This window comes from Equus asinus, chromosome 9 (genome assembly GCF_041296235.1).
Source record: "Equus asinus isolate D_3611 breed Donkey chromosome 9, EquAss-T2T_v2, whole genome shotgun sequence".
Lineage (NCBI taxonomy): Eukaryota > Metazoa > Chordata > Mammalia > Perissodactyla > Equidae > Equus > Equus asinus.
The window spans coordinates 41,739,520-41,755,075 of NC_091798.1; the positions used below are offsets into that span (position 1 = coordinate 41,739,520).

A 15,556-nucleotide genomic window follows, 5' to 3' on the forward strand; every position below is an offset into this window, starting at 1 on the left:
ACTGAGCGCCTCTCATACTTTCACATAATCAGGTTATCCTCTTTGAAACCCTATAACACATTAGAGGCTAGTAAAAATTTCTTCTTAAACAATCTTACAGATTACTCTAATGAGAGGAAAAATGGAACATTTAAGACATTTTTAGAGTCATGTGTTCTTAGAGCTGAAAGAGACTCTAGAGATTGTCTGGTCTGACCCATCTTATGGATGAGGAACTGAGATCAGAGAAGGGAGAAGACTTGCTGAGAGTCACTCAGCTAGCTAGTGGTGGTACAGATTCTGAAAAGCACAGATGTGACATGGAGAGTTCCCAGAATGGAGATGCTCATGTATGATTTTTCTGAGACATCAAGGCAGCTTGTGAGCCCGTTTTTGTGGCTAATCAATCATGGGGGGCTGATTGCCCCAGTTACCTCTAAGCCTCTTGGCTGTGGCTGGGAGAGAAAGCTAGCCTTCTGCTTTCCCCAAGATTATGTTTTAGAGTTAAGTTAGTCTAAATTGAGGCTCAGTAGCTGGAGATTATAGGGTGCGGGACATCTCTGGCTGGAGATGGGGGTTCATTGGGAATCTTGCTAGTTGGAGCTACAGCTTAAGTCAAATTTGAGTGCGACAGGATTTAAAAGGAAGATAGCGTTGTGCTATGAAATTTGTGATCTTTCAGTATGGCTTCGGGAAATAAACATATGCAGTATTCATTGTGATGGCTTTACTGCAATGGCATGTTGCAATAAATGATAGGGTTGTTCAGTTTCACCTATTTCTGCCAGTTCCCTTTTTCTAATTTCTCTCTGCATTCTTCCCAGTTCTATGAGACTCTTTCTCCCTAACTTCTCTCCATCTATCAGACTCTCAGAGCTACTGTAGATTTTGGGAGGATGGATTGGAACATGAGCTGTGACCTACAAGTTAATTTCCCCAGGTGGATAAACTCCACCGCAAGCCACAGAGGGGCCTCCTCATTCCAGTAATCTGGCCAGGCTGACAGACTCATAGCTTATGGGGGCGGGGGTGGGAGCTAGTATTTCTTGGACTAGTGAGGAACTGCTGAGCCTTTGCAGTGTAGGCAGAGGAGGCGGGAGCCCCTGGGGTGGGCTAGTCGCCTGGGCTGGGGATGCCTGGGCAGATGTGGAGCCAGCTGGAAAGGTGGCACCGTACTTGGGTCGCTGGAGCTGCGCTGTTCCTAGGAGACGGAGGAGCAGCAGCGAGCCTGCGGGGGAGGGGGAGCAAGTGGGTTGCTGCTTTTAGCAGCTGAAAGGGCTGCAGGGAGCTCTGGGTAAGACATTTTCTGCTGCTGCTGCTGCTTCTGCGGTAGAAGCTGCCGCGAGTAAGTCAGAGGAAGGAGGATCGAGAGGGAGGAGGCTTCATCTGCAGCCATGCTGAATCACTGTTGCTGATCAGATCTCCCGCTGGTTGGCTGGGAGAACTGAGAACAGAGCTAGGATCCCTGGGTGCATGCACAGTTCAGCGGCTGCCACCTCGCCTGGGCCTCGCACAATGGAGGGTGAAAGGTATGTGTGTATAAGTGTGGTGTGTGTGTGTGTGTCTGTGTGTGTGTAAGTGAACGTGTGCTTGCGGTGCAGCACCAGCTTTTGTGCTTGTGTTGGCTAGGGAGGATCGGAAGACCTGGCCACTGATGGATCCCAGTGGGCGGCAGAGTCAGCCAGAGCAGGCGAGCCCCTTTCTCTGGAGATCTGGCCTCCGCAAAGGCAGGTCTGGGTTTGCTGGGAGCAGAGCACCCTGAGAGAAGGGACTTCCTGGCTGGTGTTTGGGAGTAGCTTCAGCAAGGGCTGAGTCAGGATTGCCTTTCTCAGGCTGTTTCAAGGAGGCGTTTCCCTTTCCTGGCTGCTTTCCCGGGGTGGTTTTTCTTTGGTGGGGGGTTTTTGATGTCATAGCAGGGCTGGCCTGCTATAGAGTGCTTGCATTTTCACACTAAAGTGCTCAAATTTTCAGCAAGCATGTCATGCTGATGTCTTGCCTAAAAGTGTGTGCGTATGTGTGTGTGTACCTTGAACACAAGTTCAAGTAAGAGGGAGAGAAACCCATTCAGACGCCACTTGCTCTGAACTGACTTCGTTTGCATTGGAAAGTTTATGAATGACACTGGAAGGTGTGTGCTTTAGAAGAACTCTTACTCCTTCCATCAGGGGTTTCTTGTGAAATAGGAATCAACAGAAGGGAATCTAAGTACTTCTCTTGAGCTGGATCTAACTAGCAAGGGTTTGTTTGCCGGCAGGCGCGTGCATATAGCTTTTAAACGATTATCTGAAGATCTGATTTTTTTCATTGTGAAGGTGCTCAGTGCAGTGCAGGGGTGGGTCATTCCTCTGTGTGCTAAAACATCTCCTCGTGTTGTGCCAGCCTCGTCAGTGTGTGGGTTTGCGGTTGGTAGAGAACAAGGCGTGCCATTTTCCCTGAGGTGAAAAGACTGCAGGGAGGAGTCAGGCCATGACAGTGGACCACTGAGGGGAGGGCTGCTGCTCTGAGTTGCCAGTTTGATGCATATGGTAACTGGATGGTTAAACGATAACAGATTCAACTAAGTCAATGCTGTCTGGAGAGTACCTCATAAACACTTTCCTTTGCATGGATTGTCCCAACTCTTGCCTCTCATGGGACACAGTGATGTCATTAAACATGTCTAGACCCCATGAGAACTGGCATGATTGTTGGGTGGCCTCTTGTCTGAAGAGGACTGGGGAATGTGTTTCCTGATGTGATTCCTACAAGAAGAGTCTGGGACATTTTAGATTGAGAATGCAGCTGGTACAGCCTCTCTCTGGTGCTCTTTGCAACAGAAGCTTAGTGTTGGACTCCTTGTGGCCTGCTGGGCAACAGAGCATCTGAAAGCCTGTTTCCTAGGCTTGGGGCAGAGGTAGGCAGTGTTCTTACCTTCTTCCATTGGTCTGGTAGCTAGCAGAAGGGCAGGGGTGATGTGAATGGAGGTTTAGAGATTCTGGACCAGGCCTATTTGCTTGACCTGTGGCATATTGGGGCTGAAAGGTCCGTGTGAGACTAGCAGCACCTGATCAAAGTGCAGCTTCCCAAGCATTTTGGGGCATCTACTGTGTTCCCAGAACTGTGTTCAGGAGCGTACTGAGTCCTTGCCCCCAAGGAGCTCTCTTGTTCTTCAACACTCTGGTCTCTCTCAGCTGGGATGGCTGGTGTCTTGAGCTTTGTGACACCTGGTTTTTGCATATGTTCCTTTGCTTTTCTCCTACTAGAGGTAAAGAATAGGGAAAAAATCCAAACTGAGGAGCTTCCAGCATTTACCAGGTCACTCAGCTCACTACCTTTTGTTCCGACTCGAACTCCAGCTTACCATGCCAGGCATTCAAGTCTCCTGAGATCTGGCTCCGGTCTCCATTCCTGTTGCTCACCCATACCCCTGCCAAGAGCTCTGTTGGTCTCTTTTGTGATCATCCGTCCTGTATTCTACTCCATCCAGCTCCAGATCCTTAGCTCCTTGAGTTCTTTTTGCCTGGAGTGCCTTTCCCTTCCTCTTTTCCAAAAGTTATCTATCAAGGCTGTTTTAGAATTCCACTTTGTCTTGGAAACCTTAACTTTTCTAGCCCCTGGCTGATGTTCTTTCCACTTCCAATACTTCTAGTTTGTATCTCATAGTTGGGTACTGAATAATAGGCCTACTTACCAGATCTTTTTCTGCTTTTGTTTATATATCTTACAAGTCCCCAAACTTGGAGACAGGTCCTGAAGGGCAAGGATGGTGCCTGTCCCTCTGAATACTCCTCATTACTACGTGGCTGCATGCACAGTAGGTACTGGATAATTATTTGCTGATTAGCTGATAACTTTTGTGGGAAGCTCTGATAACTAAAAAGAAATTTGGTGAGAGAGGAAATTGAAACCTTTGGCCAGTAGGTTCATCCTTGGATATCGGCCTTATTATCTCAGCACGGGTAATTGACCCCATGGAATGCTTTGAGGTGGGGTAGGGGGGAGGAGTAGCCTTGTTTTACCAGTTCCCTGGGAAACCTAGGGCCAGAGAAGTGAGTGACTGGCCTGGGATCACATGTCAAACCTCCAGAGACTGGAGGGATCCTGAATCTGGGGCTTGTTCCACACTTAACCCACTGAAGCTTAATTGGGGCTGTTTTTAAGCATTAAAAATTTTCAGCCAAGAGATTTCTAATGAACAATTTTCTTTCTTTGCCATGAGGGTATGAAAATAACTTCTACCTCAAAAGGCTATTAGTTGAAGGCATGGACTTAGGAGAAACACAGACCTTGCAGTGAATCTACTTCATAAACTGTATGACCTTGAGAGTGTCACATTGCTTCAGAACTAACTTTTCTTTCAGTATAAAGGGAGTGATAACGGTACCTATACCTCAGAGAGTTGTTGTGAAGATCAGATGAGGCGCTATGTACAAAGCACCTAGTAAAGTTTTTCTGGCACACAGTAAGTACTCAGTAAATGGTAGTTGCTGTTATCGTTGGTGTTTGTCTCTTGCCATGTTGTACCCTGTGACTCATGCTGGGATACTAACCAAGGCTTATTTAGAGCCTTCCTGTATTTACCGTCCAAAGCAGATTATGTGGGACCATTCCCAAGAGAAAATTAGGGAGACCTGTAAGGCCATCATCTTACTTCTACCTAAACTGTCTCCTCATACTAAGATACCACATCAGGCTTGGCATTTCCGTTTCTAGGTTTCGCTATCACCTACCTTAATCTTCCTTTTTATAGACACCCTGAGGCATCTGGATGCCTTAGTGATTCAGAACCATGAACTGTACATCTTTGTTCAGGCCAAAATCTTAAGAAGAACCTGTAAATTTGCACTCACCTTTGCTGTGTCCTCCACGCTCTCCATGAGACCTCAGTGATGCTAAGTTTCCCATCTCTCTCTGTGGAGAATCACTGTGGCTTCATCAGTCAGAGGAAGATGACTCTGTCTTCTTTTTTACAAAGGAAAAGGGTCTCTAGCTCTCAGTTACTACAGTGGTATACTGTGTTTGTGTTTGTGTGTGTGAGTGTGTATAGAGCAGATAGACATTGAAAGTGGCAGTTGCTCTTGCGATTTTGTTTCAGCTCTGGAAATCAGCTTTGCGGATGGATTAAAATTAAATTTCAACTTAAATGAGGTACATAGGGCAGTCAAATTCATAGAGACGAAAAGTAGGAATGGTGGTTGCCAGGGGCTGGGGAGAGGGAGGAATGGGGAATTATTATTTAATGGGTACAGAGTTTCAGTTTGGGAAAATGAAAAAGTTGTTGAGATAGATGGTGGTGATGGTTGCACAACAACGTTGTACACTTAATGCCTCTGAACTGTACACTTAAAAATGTTTAAGATGGTAAATTTCATGTTATATATATTTTACCACAATTAAAAAAATTTCCCTGGGCCGCCCCGTGGCGGAGTGGTTAAGTTCTCACGCTCCGCTTTGGCAGCCCAGGGTTTCGCCGGTTTGGATCCTGGGCGCGGACATAGCAGCACTCATTAGGCCATGCTGAGGCGGCATCCCACATGCCATAACTAGAAGGACCCACAACCAAAATATACAACTACGTACTGGGGGATCTGGGGAGAAAAAGCAGGAAAAAAAAAAAAAAAAGATTGGCAACACATGTTAGCTCAGGTAGCCAATCTTTAAAAAAAAATTTTTTCCAGGCACAGTCTCTGGCATATCTGCAAGATTTGCAGGGAACCACAACTTTTGGCAGAAGCATCATAAAGGGGAAGTTGGCTGTCCAATTTTCTTAAAATTATGCTAGTTTTCTTCATCAGAACCTTTGGGATACCCCTGATGGAGAAGGGCATCATGAGCCTAGCATTATGCAGTGAATTTGTCTTCAGAGGGAGAGCGGCTCGTCCTTACTGAGGAGAGCCTGCTCCTGGACCTCGGGGAGATTCAGAGCTGGAAGGAGCTTATCTTTTCACCCTTGATCCAGGAACAGATAGAACCTGTTTTCCGAGAAGACATGACTTAGAAAGCTGATGCTCTCTCAATGCTGAGTTTTGCAGTGCCAGGTAGAATGCTGGCAAGACCCAGGGAGGAGCAAACATTGAGTGCCCTGGCCTTTTCTCTCTTCCCACCGCTGAGTCCTCTCCCACCCCTAGAAGTCATGGGTAGAAACTTTGGTAGAAATTTTGGATATTACTGCTGCCTGAAGCAGATGTGCATCTCGACCATGATAATTGAAACCAAATTTTCCATTTTGGAAGTGTTTTTTGGTGAAGGAAGGTTTTCAACTGCAAAAAAACAAAGTCAGTAAAAGAAACCTCTTGATTTCCCCACACCCAGATTTAAATTTTTAGGATTTAGCTTACTAGGCTTTAGATTGTTAAGACAGATCCAGACAAGAACATTTTGGGTAAGTTTTCTAAAGCAAGTGCTTTATTTGATGAAATTTGCCATTGTAGAACTGACCTAATTTTTTTCAATTGCTGGATGAACCCTAAAACTGGGTTAGACTGAAAGGAGGTTTAATAAACTATGTAAAAAATAACTTGATGCTTTACTCTTAATTTTTTTCCTATTAAATAAGTCCAATGTTTCTCAAGCTAGAAATCTATAACTTTTATAATTTATAAGGATTTTTGGACTCTTAGCACAACTTTCCTGGAGTTTTTTTTTTAACTTATGAACGTCTGTTGTAGCCTCTATCAAAACCACACACAGGGAAGAGCTCTGCTCTCCTGTTCCACCCAAATAGAAAGTTGGCTTCCAGAATGCCACATAACGAGGGGTGTGTTTTCTTTTAGTCTGTCTCTCTCCTTGTCTGTCTGTCTGAACTCAATCATTTCTCTTACGTTTTACATTTTTACGCAGCCCACTTAAGAGATTTTTTTCCCCTGGGTTTTGAAAGACGCTTTTTGTGAATTGGACTCTTAGGAATGTGATTAGTAACATACCTGTTCTTGAACTTGTTTACGAAGGAGCACGTTATAGGAACGGCAGCAGCCACTGGCCAGCTTTGATAAATCATGATGAGCTGGTGTGAAAATTCCAAGTTCAGTACAATTAATAATATCGACTCCAACACACACCGCACTTTCCGATGATCAGCGGGGTGAAGTAGTGCTATGTCTCAGGTCCCGGAGGATTCAGTCTCTTTCATTTGGCCAGGTTTGGCTGCACAGGGAAGAACCTCAGAGAGGGGGACCTAAGGATTGAGCCTCCCTTGGGCTGATAGGCTGTGGACATTATCCTATCAGTGGACATTGCTATTAAGAGCACAGGCCCTGGAGCCAGAGTGACCTGGGTTTGGGTGTCGGTTCTCCATTTAGTAGTTATGTGGGGCTTTTGGGCAAGTTTTATCTCAGTGCCTCAGGAGATAATAGTACCACCTTGTAGGGTTGTTCTGAAGAGAAATTGAGATAGTGGAGGTAAAGTGCTTTAACGTGTCATAAGCTTTCAGTAAATGTGAACTGTTATTAACAGTTACCCAGGAGCATAGTTTACTGATGCTTCTCTCCCATGTGTCTGTGCAGGCTGTTGCAGGGAATCAGCCTGATGCTGTGAACTGAGGCAGCACCACTGAAAGAGTATGAAGAATGGGCTCTGTAGCAGGCTGGGTATAGGTGGCGTTTCTTGATGACAGGACTGCGCTGTCAAGTCCTGAATCTTGCTGCCTGGACATCTTCAAGTACCAGGTCCTTCATTAATCCAGAAGTAGAAATCTAAATTTGGTCATTTTGACCTTGAACTTCAGGATTGAGATACATGCTAGATCTGCAGTTTACCCAGAGTCCCATAGGTTCAGAAATCCTATCTTATCAGTGTCCCATTGCTGCCCAGACTTGGAGAAGCAGAGTCATGCTGATGAGCTCATCATGAGAACTTCAAGTACAGCAGTCAGAGTGGCAGTTTATTAATTTGCAGTGAAAACTATTACTGGCAAGATGTTCCTGAGGGCCCGCTACCACTTTCTTGCTTCCTGAAGAAGAACCAAGGGGGAGGCCAAATTGATCAAAAGGCTGCAGAGTGAGCCAGGGACTGACTTATGGCATTTGACTATTTAAACTTCACAACAGGGATCTGACCTGAGGTGGAACCAAATGACTATGTCTGATGATGGTATCATTTTCTTTTCTAGATATTGCGGGATGAGCTGGACCAAGGGCTTTCTCTGTCTGATTCCTGTTTTTCAGTTTCCCTTTCTGAAGGGCACTTTCTTTGTTGAGGGATTTTAATGCATTCAGCATAGTCTTACTCTGACTCAAAGTTGTTTTGCCTTCTTTAGGTGACTTTGCCTCTCTCCTCTCTCTTCTGTAGCTTGAACATAAAGTGCTTAGGCTCTCTATATGTGGCCCAGGGTCGGCCCACGCTGCCTGAACTTTATTTGCATCTCTTGAAGACTTTTAGAGGGAATGCAGTTCATAACCCTCAGCAGCGTTTCTCAGCCTCCCCTGCCCTCTCCTCCTCATCCTCTCACACCCTGGATGCTCTGGAGCTCATTTGTCAGGTTCCCCAAACGCTTCTGCACAGTTGGCCTGCTGAGAGGCTTTCCTGTCTCCTGCCTTGCTGATGTGCTTCCTGGTGTTCTGTCTAGGATGGTCCTAGGCCTTGGACTTGGACGAGGGCGTGGGCATACACCTCAGTGTGGTGGGAAGGGGGATCCACCAGCCTTGTGTGCGATCAAGAACTGAGCATGCTGGGGATTAGGCCATGATAAGGTGGGAGTGGGTTATCTGTTGAAGACTAGCTAGTTAAGATCTGGTATGAATGGAGGGGGAAAGGTTTAGGGGAGGCAATGGTGGGATCTAGCAACTCCGTGCCTGAGCATGGTGATCCTAGGCTGAGGCATATGTGTGTGTGTGTGTGCATTTATGTACATGTATGTACTGTATTGCTGAAGCGGGTAGGCTGTGGTGGAAATAGATTGGGCTTCAAATCAAGGATACCTGAGCTCGGATCCCATCTCTGCCACTTATTAACTGTGTGACCTTGTAAAAGATTTTTACCTTTTCTGAGCCCCCATGCTCTCTTTACTTAACTTCCTGCTCTCTTGAGGGTCATCGAGTTGCCAAAAAGTTTCTATTCCAGAAACCAGGGATCTAGAATCTACTCCAGACTTCCTGTGTCCTCACAGAGGAGCAGAGCAGGGGGAGAAAGAGGCCTTGGGCTCCTTGCAATGTCAAGCCTTGCCCCTGCCTCAAGGGTGGAAAAGGATATGAGTAGAATGGGGAAGCCAGATGTCCTTTCCCTAGCCAGTCCTAGGGTCATCAACAAGTCACTTGTTCTGTCAGGGAGGCTTTAGTGTGAATTGCATTTTGTTGAACTTTAATCCTTGGATGACAGGCAATCTGTGTTTGAGACCTTTTGGTAAACACAACGTTGCATTAACAGCGGTACCTCATTATTGGACCATTCTGGAAGGCTGGAAAGTGCAAAGAGCAACACAACAAGGAAGAGCAAGCTTTCCCATTCACTAGTCACACTGAAGATTGTTGTCATCGCTTCCAAAATGGCTGTACTTGGTCTACATCTGTTCCATATATGTGAAATGGAACTAATAATGTGTGTCCACTGGGCTTTCAGGAGCTCTAATCTTATTAGTTCCCTGTCAAAAACCTTCAGTAGTTCCCTGATTGACACGAAATTATATTTTCTCTTCCTAGCTTTTAAGTCTCTCTACAATTTGAAGATAACATTTATAATGAATATTTGTGCAGTGTTTTACAGTTTCTAGGTTTATCCCAGAACGAGAGTATGGTTTAGTATTAGAAAATACGTTAGTGTTATTTACTACATTAAAAGATTAAAAGGAAAAATTTATATGATCATCACATTAGATTCACAAAAACATTTGATAAAATTCGGTATTAGTTTGTGATTAAAAAACATAAAATACAAGGAAATTTTCTTAATTTGATTAAGGGCATCTACAAAAGTCCTATAACAAATATATACAATGGGGAAACATTAGAAACATCTTCTTTAAAATGAAGGAGATGACAAGAATATTTATTAGGACACTTTCTGTTCCACATTGTGTGGCCATCCTAGCCAGTGCAAAATTTCTTTCAAAAAAGAAATTAGAAGGCTAAGAATTGGGAAGGAGGAAAAAAACCTCTGGCATTATATATAGGTAATCTGATTGTTTACATAGAACACCCAATTGATTCTTCGGACAAATAGTTAGAAATAACAGGAACATTTGATAAGGCGGCTGGATATAAGATCAGTTTTCAAAAGTCAACTGCATTTTATAACCCATAACTATCAGAAAATATAATTTAAGAAAGATACCATTGCTATTAAAAAATAGCAACAAAAACTATACTTAAGAATAAATTTAATCAAATACATGTAAGGTCTTCATACAGAAAAATATAAAAGATTGAGTGACATTAAAGAGGGCCTAAATAAATGGAGAGATGTTCCACGTTCATGTATAGGAAGACCTCATACTAGAAAGATGTCAGTTCTATCAAAATTGATCTATAAATTCAGTGCAATTTCTGTCAAAAGCCCATGAGAGTCTTTCGTGGAACTTGACAAACTGATACTAAAATTTGTATGAAAGATTAAAGACACTAGAATAGTCAAGACACATCTGAAGCATAGTAATAGGATTGGGGACTTGCTCTATCGGATATCAGGCCTTATAACGAAGCTACAGAAATAATGTGGTGCTGGTACAGAGACATGTAACTGACCAATGGTCTAATAGTTTAGAGAATTCAGAAATAGATTCCTGTATATTTGCAACTTTGATATGTGACTTCAGGTGGTATGACAGGTGAATGGGAAAAAGAAGTATTCAATAAATGGAACTTATAGGAAAAAATTAGATCCCTATTTTGTATTGACATAACAATCAACATCAGATAAAGTAACAGTTTAAATATCAAAGGCAAAAATGTTAAACTTTTAGTAGAAAATAGAAATTATCTTTCTGGCCTTGGAGTAGGGAAGGACATTAACTATGAAAGAAATTATGCTTGTGGGATTTCTTATATGAAATTTTTCATCTTTACTGGGTGCTCCCTCGCCTTGGTCACATTTTTTATTTTGAGATTTTCTTTACCTCCTTAAACACATGACTCTAATCATCTGCCTTTGTGCATCTCTTGATATTTATCTCCTTGTTTTCAGCTAATTTCTTTGCACCCAGAATCCTAACAGTCCCAAAGTTCAGATGTCCGTAGCTTACATTTGCATGCTTAACTGAAGGTGAGGAAGGAAGCCAAAAGAGAAGTCTGATAAGGTCAGACAAGCTGTGGGTTTGGCATGCTGGTTGTATTTTAATGTTACAATAGTTACAAATCCCAGTGTGAAATCTGTAGAGACTCCCAGTTCTCTGGAACATTCTCTGAACCACAGTATCCTTTTCTCAAGCCGATTTGCAAGGCTGGGCAATAGTATGAACAGAGACCCAATAGAGAAAGGAAGAGAAACTAGCTGTCCTTAGCATTTTTGAGTGGGAGTGAACTGTGGTCCTCAAATCTACACAAGTGGAGAAGACTCTATTTTCCTACTAGCAAAGCAAAGCCTTGACTAAACAGAGGTAACTCCAAGGTCTCAGGCTTGACCTTGGAGCTGAATAGTTTCATCAGTTTGGGGAGAAAGTCTTTTCCTTGCTTGTTCTCTTGATTCTTCTTTACCACCCCCCAAAAATTAGAGACATGTTGGTCAGGAGTAGTTGGATGTCTAGGTGGCATCCCATGCGGATTTGAGAGTTTTGTCCCAGATGTAGAGAGCTTTGAGATTATGAGTGGCTCTTGCTAGTCACGACCTGCTCATTTAGCCCACACAGATAGTCCTTTTCATAACAGCTACAATCCCTTGTGTTTCTGTGGGATTACGGCTTCCCCAAAGGTTTTGCTCTTGTGCCACTGTTCTCCACACTGTATCCAATGTGATCTTTCTAAAGCACAAATGTGTTTACCTGCTTCCTGCCCCACTTCCATGCTTAAAACCTTTTTTTTTCTCAGAGGGTAGGATTTCTTTTTTTATAAATACCCTTACTCAGCAATATAAAAAGTTGATGCCACTGTTTGTGTCTCCCCGCCCTTTTCAAAAAACTTGATTAGTCTAAAGTCCGGAGAGAGCCTGGAAACCACTGCACTCATCCTTGTGTCACCATGACAAAAGCGCGGTTCTCCAGGGTCCTGAGTATGCTGCCTTTAGCAGGTGAATTGACTTTGCTCTCAGCTTGACTCCTTGGGGCAGAGTCATGCTTAAAACCTTTTGATGGCTTCTCATTGTTTCAGAATGAAGTCCGAACTCCTTAGCTTGGCTTATACAACACTTATAAGACTGCTCAGTCTTCTAGCCTTTTCTCTTGATACTTTCCTCTAGCTTTACTCAACTTTCAGTACTTCGAACACACTTGACTGTTTCTCCAGGTCTTTGTGAATATTGTTTCCTCTGTCAAAATACTCTCCATCTTCCGTTTTACCTGGCCAATTTCTGCTCTTCCTTAAGCTTCTGTTCTTCCTCAGCTTCTAGGAAGTTTCCCCTCAACCTGCCAGCACTGGGATAGTTGCCCATCCTCTGTGTTTCTGTAACTCCTATCGAATCGTAATCCTTAAGATATGATGTTTAACTGTTTACTTGCCTTTCTCCTCTGCTGAACTCTAAACTTGTGAGAGGACGGTCTGTGCATTGTTTATTGTGGTATTTCCCTTAAATTTAAATACAGTGCCTGGCACATAGTAGGCTCTATTAAGTGTTAGTTGAATGAACAAATATCTCAGTGAAGCGACTGGTATAGTACTTAGTCTCCCTTCACCTCCCACCTTTTTGGGATGGAGAGATGGAGGATAAGGACCTCCCACAAAGTCACACAAGTGCTTGGTGGAAGAAGCTGAGCTAGGACATGGCTTCCACCAGAGGAATGCACTCTGTATTGGAAGATCCTGCAGAAATTCCTGACTCAGTGATTTCCTTCCCTACCGGTCTTTGGTGAAGAGTACAGGCTGACAGAGATGCTCCTGGTGGGTGGGCAAATGCATGGGCTTGTGGCAGTTGGATGAATGAGTTTACCAACATGTGATCCTCTCTTTCCCCTCCCACTCTCTTCCTCTTCACAGCATCAAGCCGAGCTCCCAACCCCTACTACAGCCTGGGAATGATGAGAAGAACCAGAGGAAGATCACTGTCAACCCTGCCCACATGGGGAAGGCGTTCAAGGTTATGAATGATCTGCGGAGGTACTTTTCCTATTTTGTCTGTGCCCTTTTGGAAGGAACTTGCTGGGTGAGCGTCATCAGGGACTGAGAACAGAAGTCAGAACACCACCACCTAGTGAATTCTGACTCTTATCCACCCACTCTCAGACAGTTACTTGGCTTCCTCTTTGAAAATCTGATCGAGACAGAATGGCTTTCAGAAATCTCTCTTTCCTTTATATTTATTTAACACCTATCATTTTAGTGCTTAATCACAGGGAAAAATCCTTTATGGTTACAGCAGTTCTATTCATAAACTTGATTTCTAACTGAACCAGCTGCTTGAAGACCGATAATAGAATGATTGCAACACCTGTACACAATTGCAGATTAAAGATTGTAAATGCCATGCATTCTCTTTTGGCCTCCTTCTCTCATTCCTTGGTCTGAACTTAGCTTGTCAAGACAGCCACATGAACGGAAGAATATCTAGCTTCTAAAATGCAATTTAACTGTATAAAGAAAGAAATGGAATGAAAATGTACTCATCCTCACTGAGCTAAATGGTGAAGTGTGTACAGGCTATTTGTAAGGCCAATGTGCATGTTTGATGAGCTTGTTGCAAGACAGTTTCAGGGCACTGAACATGTTTTTCTGCACAAAGGTGTGCACACAATTTCTTCCCTACCTCAGAGCTCAGAAGCTCTGTTTGCCCACACTATTATTAACTGCATACTTCATCCTATTTTGAACTGTAATTGTTTATCTCCTCTTTTCTCTGTAGTTCATGAGCTCCCTGAGGGCAGGGGCAACTTCTGAATCATTTTGATCTCTAGCACTGGTACTTCATAGGAGCTTTGAATCATTCACCAAAGATGCCCAGAGGTATTGGCTAGGCTCTGGGATGGGTAGTGGGGTTACAAGGTAAACAATGTAAATAGGTCAATGAAAATGATCTTTCTACAGTACAAATAGGTGTTGTAAATGAGGAGTGCATCAGGTGCCTGCCAAGTTGTAGGCGTGCAATAATTATTTGTTTCTTAAAGGGTACTGTGGAAGAAGGTATGTCAAACAACAACTTTGGAGAACATTTCCTTAAGAGGATGATGTTTGAACTAAATATTGAAGAACAACTGAGAATTAAAGAAATGAAAAGTGGTAGGGTTAGGAGAAAGGCTTCCAGGCAGAGAAAATGGCATGAGCAAAAGTGCATGTAGCTGAAGATGCGTTGGTTGAGTAGGGAATTGAACTACTTTTAAACAAAAGTTTTATTTGATCTATATTCATTTCCTCATTTCTCCTTTCTGCAGGGCCTAGTCTTTGGCATTAAAAACCAAGTTAAATTAAATTTGTGTTATGCTCTACTGCTCAGTTTTTATTAGGCCTCCTGCCAGATTTCCTGGAAGCTCTGTCATTGTTGTCTTAGGCAGTGGGAAATGGTGATGTTCATGCCTGTGGGTATGGTTCTGTTGTCACTAAAGAATTTGTGTTGTGTTCCCTAGACATTATTGAAGTTTCTCATTTAGTTTCCTTGAGTGTGGCTTGTGTCCTTTGTCTGATTTAAGGCTCAAAGTCTCCAAATAAACAACCTAAATTTACACCTCAAGGAATTAGAAAAAAGAAAAAACTAAGCCCAAAGTTAGTAGAAGGTAGGAAATAATAAAGATTAGAGCAAGGATAAATGAAATAGAGACTAGAAAGACAATAGAAAAAAATCAATGAAACTAAGAGTTGGTTTTTTGAAAAGACTAACCAAGAAAAAATGAGAGGACTCAACATTATAAATGGAAGAGGAGACATTACAATTGATACCCTAGAAATACAAATAATCATAAGAGGCCATTATCAAAGATTATATGCTAACAAATTGGATAACCTAGAAGAAATGGAGAAATTCCTTGAAACATACGACCTATCTAGACAGAATCAAGAAGACGTAGAAAATCTGATCAGACCAATAATGATTAAGGAGTTTGAATTGGTAACCAAAAATGTCCCAACAAAGAAAAGCCCATGACCAGATGATTTCACTGGTGAATTCTACCAAACATTCAAAGAAGAATTGATGCCAATCCTTCTTAAACTCTTCCAAAAACTTGAAGAGGAGGGAACACTCCCAAACTCATTTTAAGAAGGCCAGCATTACCCGGATACCAAAACCAGATAAGGATTTGACAAGAAAAGAAAATTACAGGCCGATATCCCTGATGAATAGTGATGCAAAAATTCTCAACAAAATACTAGCAAACTGAATTCAACAACATGTTAAAAGGATCATATACCATGATCAAGTGGGATTTATCCCTGGGATGCAAGGATGGTTCAAGATATGCAAATCAATAAATGTGACACAACATATTAATAGAATGAAGGATAAATATCATGTGACCCTCTCAATATACGTGGAAGTGTTTGACAAAATTCAACACCCTCTCATAATAAAAACTCCCAGTAAATTGGGTATAGAA

At 42.9% G+C, this 15,556-nt stretch overlaps 1 protein-coding gene across 3 annotated transcripts in view; it reads left to right on the plus strand.

Annotated features, from left to right (window-relative positions):
- Positions 1–1,035: 1,035 nt before the first annotated feature.
- The window catches only part of KLHL3 (kelch like family member 3), a 111,488-nt gene continuing 96,967 nt past the window's right edge, over positions 1,036–15,556 (plus strand). Inside the window, exons 1-2 of one of the 3 annotated variants that reach the window (XM_014828459.3) lie at positions 1,036–1,508; positions 13,011–13,130. In XM_014828459.3, the coding sequence (XP_014683945.1) occupies positions 1,453–1,508; positions 13,011–13,130 (176 nt within the window). In that variant the 5' untranslated portion in view covers positions 1,036–1,452. Of the gene's footprint in view, positions 1,509–4,313; positions 4,421–13,010; positions 13,131–15,556 lie in introns of those variants that run through there. The other 2 variants (XM_070517329.1, XM_070517328.1) reach the window with 2 other exon arrangements.